The sequence below is a fragment of the Oncorhynchus kisutch genome, linkage group LG14 (assembly GCF_002021735.2).
Source record: "Oncorhynchus kisutch isolate 150728-3 linkage group LG14, Okis_V2, whole genome shotgun sequence".
Taxonomy (NCBI): Eukaryota; Metazoa; Chordata; class Actinopteri; order Salmoniformes; family Salmonidae; genus Oncorhynchus; species Oncorhynchus kisutch.
Window position 1 is genome coordinate 35,993,445 of NC_034187.2, and position 4,308 is coordinate 35,997,752.

The 4,308-nt window shown below is 49.4% G+C and overlaps 1 protein-coding gene across 1 annotated transcript in view; it reads right to left on the minus strand.

The window, feature by feature from the left end:
* LOC109904508 (estrogen-related receptor gamma) overlaps positions 1-4,043 on the minus strand; it is a 36,751-nt gene extending 32,708 nt beyond the window's left edge. The window contains exon 1 of the mRNA XM_031788315.1: positions 3,839-4,043. Coding sequence (XP_031644175.1) covers positions 3,839-3,947 — 109 coding nt within the window. The 5' untranslated portion in view covers positions 3,948-4,043. The remainder of the gene's footprint in view (positions 1-3,838) is intronic.
* Between the last annotated feature and the right edge of the window lie 265 nt (positions 4,044-4,308).

Genomic DNA, 4,308 nt, shown 5'->3' on the forward strand with positions numbered 1-4,308 from the left:
GCCAATCAGAGTAACAATTCAATCACACACGCACGTGCACACTAGAATAGGCACCTGCAGCTCTTTACTTAACGAGGTTTCGCAGCAATGTTCTAATCCCTCGCAACACAACAATACCACACGATACTCACCTTAACATACATACACACACACACACACGACACGCACACCACCACGGCTCTGACACCAGGCCAGGGATTCCCCCTCTCTCTTACCCCCCTCACCTCTTTCTTCCACCTTATCCCTCTCTCACTCCCCCTCACCTCCCCTCACTGCTCTTCCATTGGTTTTACAGAGACCACTGGGGACTGACGATACAGAGTGGGAGAGAGAGAGCGAGGCAGGCAGGCAGAAGGATAGACAGGAAGAGAGCAGAGGCAGAGAGAGCTGGGGAAGGAGGGGGGGAGAGAGAGAGAGCAGAAATGAAGTGGACTGTGTCAGAGCCTCCGAGAGAGCCTCAGTATCTACATAAAAGAGATTAAAGCAGGCCTCCATTCTACAGCTCAATCATATTGTGTTAGCACGCGCTTATCCTCCGCCCGGCCAAATTGAAAGGGAAAGAAAGAAAGAAAGAGTCGCCAAGATAGGGACACAGAATGGGAGAAGCCGGAGCAATTTGGCCGTCCATAAAGGCTTGGTAATGGCGGTAGGGTCTGTCGTGGTGAAAAGGCCGTGTTGGGCCCGGCGTCCCATTCATGTCCAGAACACGTCAAGTCAAGTACCACTGCCTGCCTTTGTCTAGCAGATAAGACATGTCGCTCTGGCACGACAGCACCCTTTCTTTTATTTTGTGTTTCACGTCATACAGCGAGAGAACGAGAGAGAGGGTGAGGAAGGGAGAGGAAGAAGACAGGTAAAAGTCCTTTAGAATGCTTCAGTCCTTCTTAAATATTCGCTTTCCCCCTGCCTCCCTATTTAAGTGTGAGACAGGCCCAGCCCCCTACGCAGTGACGTGACATACAGCCTAATATAGCAGTAAAGCGAGTGTGTGAATGAGGTAAACCCCTAAATGAGATTCCTCAGTCTGATCATTATAGAGAGTGAAGGCAATTCACATCTTTAACTCCACACATTGACTTTATATCATTCTCTTAAAGCCTGCATTTGGTGGAATGCTAGAGTCCCATATATTCACTGGTGTGTGTGCGTTTGTGTGTCATTTTGCACTCCTAATAGCATATCAAATGTTTGCATCAGTATGTAAACGAGACAAAAACAAAACACACACTCACACACTCTCATAAAGAAACCCAGCCTGATCGTATTAGAACAGACACCAATGGTTAGAGGGTGTGTGTAGCGGCATGGTGCGGGGGGTTGGCGAGATGAGAAGCGGAGTGTCGTTAAGTGTGTCGAGCGACACTCACACACACGGCCTCCTCGTTATCCGTCTCTCCCTCTCTCTGCGGCAGCCTCCGTAATACTGAGTGATGTTTAAATTAGTTTACAATTTGCCTTCTCCGCGCCTCCGCCTGCTCTTAAGCGTCTGGAGCTCTGAGGTGTCAGCGCGCCTCCTAACCAGCGTAACAAATTGTTGCCTGTACGGCAGACACCTAATGACTCGAAATTAGCTGTGGCGCTAGCCTGACAGTTTGTTACGACTGTTAGCGACAGCGCGGCCGGATCATGAGCCATGAATTGGTTTCAGCTCTCTCCCTCTCTTTTCTGATTTTTTTCTTTCTCTCTCTCTCTCTCTCTCTCTACGGGAGAGGAGGCAATTTGATTTGATTAAAACAATCACTGTAGCATAGAAAGGCCAGACACAAAAGCGTGCAAGGTAGTCAACTCTAGACACGAGGAAGGGAGGGGGTTAAGAATGGGAAAGGTGGGGGGTAGGGCTCTATGTGTGTGTGTGTGTGTGTGTGTGTGTGTGTGTGTGTGTGTGTGTGTGTGTGTGTGTGTGTGTGTGTGTGTGTGTGTATGTGTGTATACCGGGGGGTCAGGAGACCAGTTTGTAAGTGGCTGATAGAGAATGTGGAGGAGGTATATTTCACTCTGAGAGAAACGACAATCCTATCCACTGTGTGTGAACGCTAGATCACCTCCATGGGGTGGTTTGTGTGTGTGTGTGTGTGTGTGTTAGTGTGTGTGTGTGTGTGAGACAGCATTAGATCACTTCTCCATGGATGCAGTGAGGTTTTCATCATGATGTGGTGGCAACCCCCTGCCTCCACACACACACACACACACACACACACACACACACACACACAGATGAGCTCCATCCTCCTCCATCGAGGCAGGATTGCCTTCCTCCGTCTAATCACGCCATCATCTATCCTCCACCGAGCAATCGCTCCGCACCCAGCGCACACGGAGGAGAGGTGAGCTATCTCCACTCGCTCAGACACACACACACACACACACACACACACACACACACACACACACACACACACACACACACACACACACACACACACACACACACAATCGTCCCAGCTCCCCATCCTCTGTGTATTCTCTGACAGAGGTACTAGTGTATAAACACACACTTATAATGTTTGTGTGTGTGTTTGTGTGTGTGCATATCAATCCCTCCAGGATTTCACATGGGTTTGTTGTGATATTTGCAGGGTAAAATGCTTGATTTTCTGACATTTTGCATGGCACTCTGCAATGATTTTGTCCAGCGCGAGAATGCGGGAAAACTTTTTTGGGGGGGGACTTAGGGCTTGATTGAGCCATACTGTACACTAAATGTGCGGTGATTGGTCGAAATTGCGAGCCCTAATTTTTTTGTACTGCGACGACTTGACTGTTTTGTGCAGAAATAGTGATAGATGATCGGTCAAATTTGCTCACATGATACGGAATCCGGGAGGGACTGGCAGGACTACAGTACCTGTCTATCTATGTGTGAGTATGTACCGGTTTGTGTTCATCTTCAAGAGGGAAACAGCTATTGTTGTGACAGCCTCTGTCTGTCTCCCCCCCATCCCTCTCATTCCTTCCCAGTTTGTGGCGTTAATCTGACTCTGTTCTCTGTAATCTAGGCTAATCTGAGAGTTGCCCTGCCTCTCTACAGCCTCTCACAGCCAAAACCAGTCAAACCATAAAACCCAGATTAGCTATGCGCTCACAGATCTATGCACACACATCTCCAACTCAGATTAACAGTAAAATAAGAGTTTTGTAAAGAGTTCAAGGGATGTTGTTCCTTTCTGTCCGCTGAAGACACACAGAGTGATAATAGAGGGAGGGAGGGAGGGAGGGAGGGAGGGAGGGAGGGAGGGAGGGAGGGAGGGAGGGAGGGAGGGAGGGAGGGAGGGAGGGAGGGAGGGAGGGAGGGAGGGAGGGAGGGAGGGAGGGAGGGAGGGAGGGAGGGAGGGAGGGAGGGAGGGAGGGAGGGAGGGAGGGACACCACAAAATAGAACTCAAAATAAATCCCAAATGACAATCTGGCTGAATCCATGTCGTGTTTCCGTGTTTGCTGTATTTGAATGTAAATGGATGTGTCTCAACATGTCGTGTTTAGGGGTAAGGGGTTCAGGTGAGCTTATGTCACAAGTGGTCAAATGGGGGTGAGGAGTTCAGGCCGTCTGGGTTCAGTGGTCATGAGAGGTGTTGTGATAGGATTTGGGGTAAGGGCAGGGTGAGGGTCTTACCTGGGATGAGCTTCAACCGAACAGACGATGTTGACCGTCTTTGTGTTGGTGTTCTGGTCATTTTGTGTACCAGGGGTACATTTGGTTAAGCGTGTGCGTCAGTGAGGTTTTACCTGGGCGTCAGTGTGTAGGCTCACCTGGGATGTTCTCAGCCCAGGTGATGTTGAATCTGCGTAGACACATGCTTAGTGTGCTTAGTGTGTTTAGTGTGTGTATGTGTAAACCCGTACCTGGGATGTGTTTGGCCCAGCCGATGTTGACCACCAGCTCGCGGTCAGCTAGGTCACACAGCGTGGTCAGGGCCTTGATGTCACTGTCGGGGACGGTAGGGTCAGGCATGGCGTAGATCTTCTCAGGCTCGGCCACCAGCAGGTGGGACACGATTTTGTTATCTGCAAGGCAGCCAAAGGGAACTGGGTGACCACCGAGAGAGAACAGAGAGACAGGGTCAAATCAACACACGCTCAAACATGGAGAAAAATCTGATCATTATCATGCTGTTGTGCCGTACGCAATGGACGCGTTACAATCACAATCATTGTCGTTACACATGTACAATAGTCTACAATAGTTCTTCAACTGGGATTTTTGGCTCCAGCATTCTATAAGGATTCTAAATGGTTCTAAATGGTTCTAAAACGGGCCCAGTGGTGGTTCTATATCTGTCCCAGTGGTGGTTCTATAACTGTCCCAGTGGTGG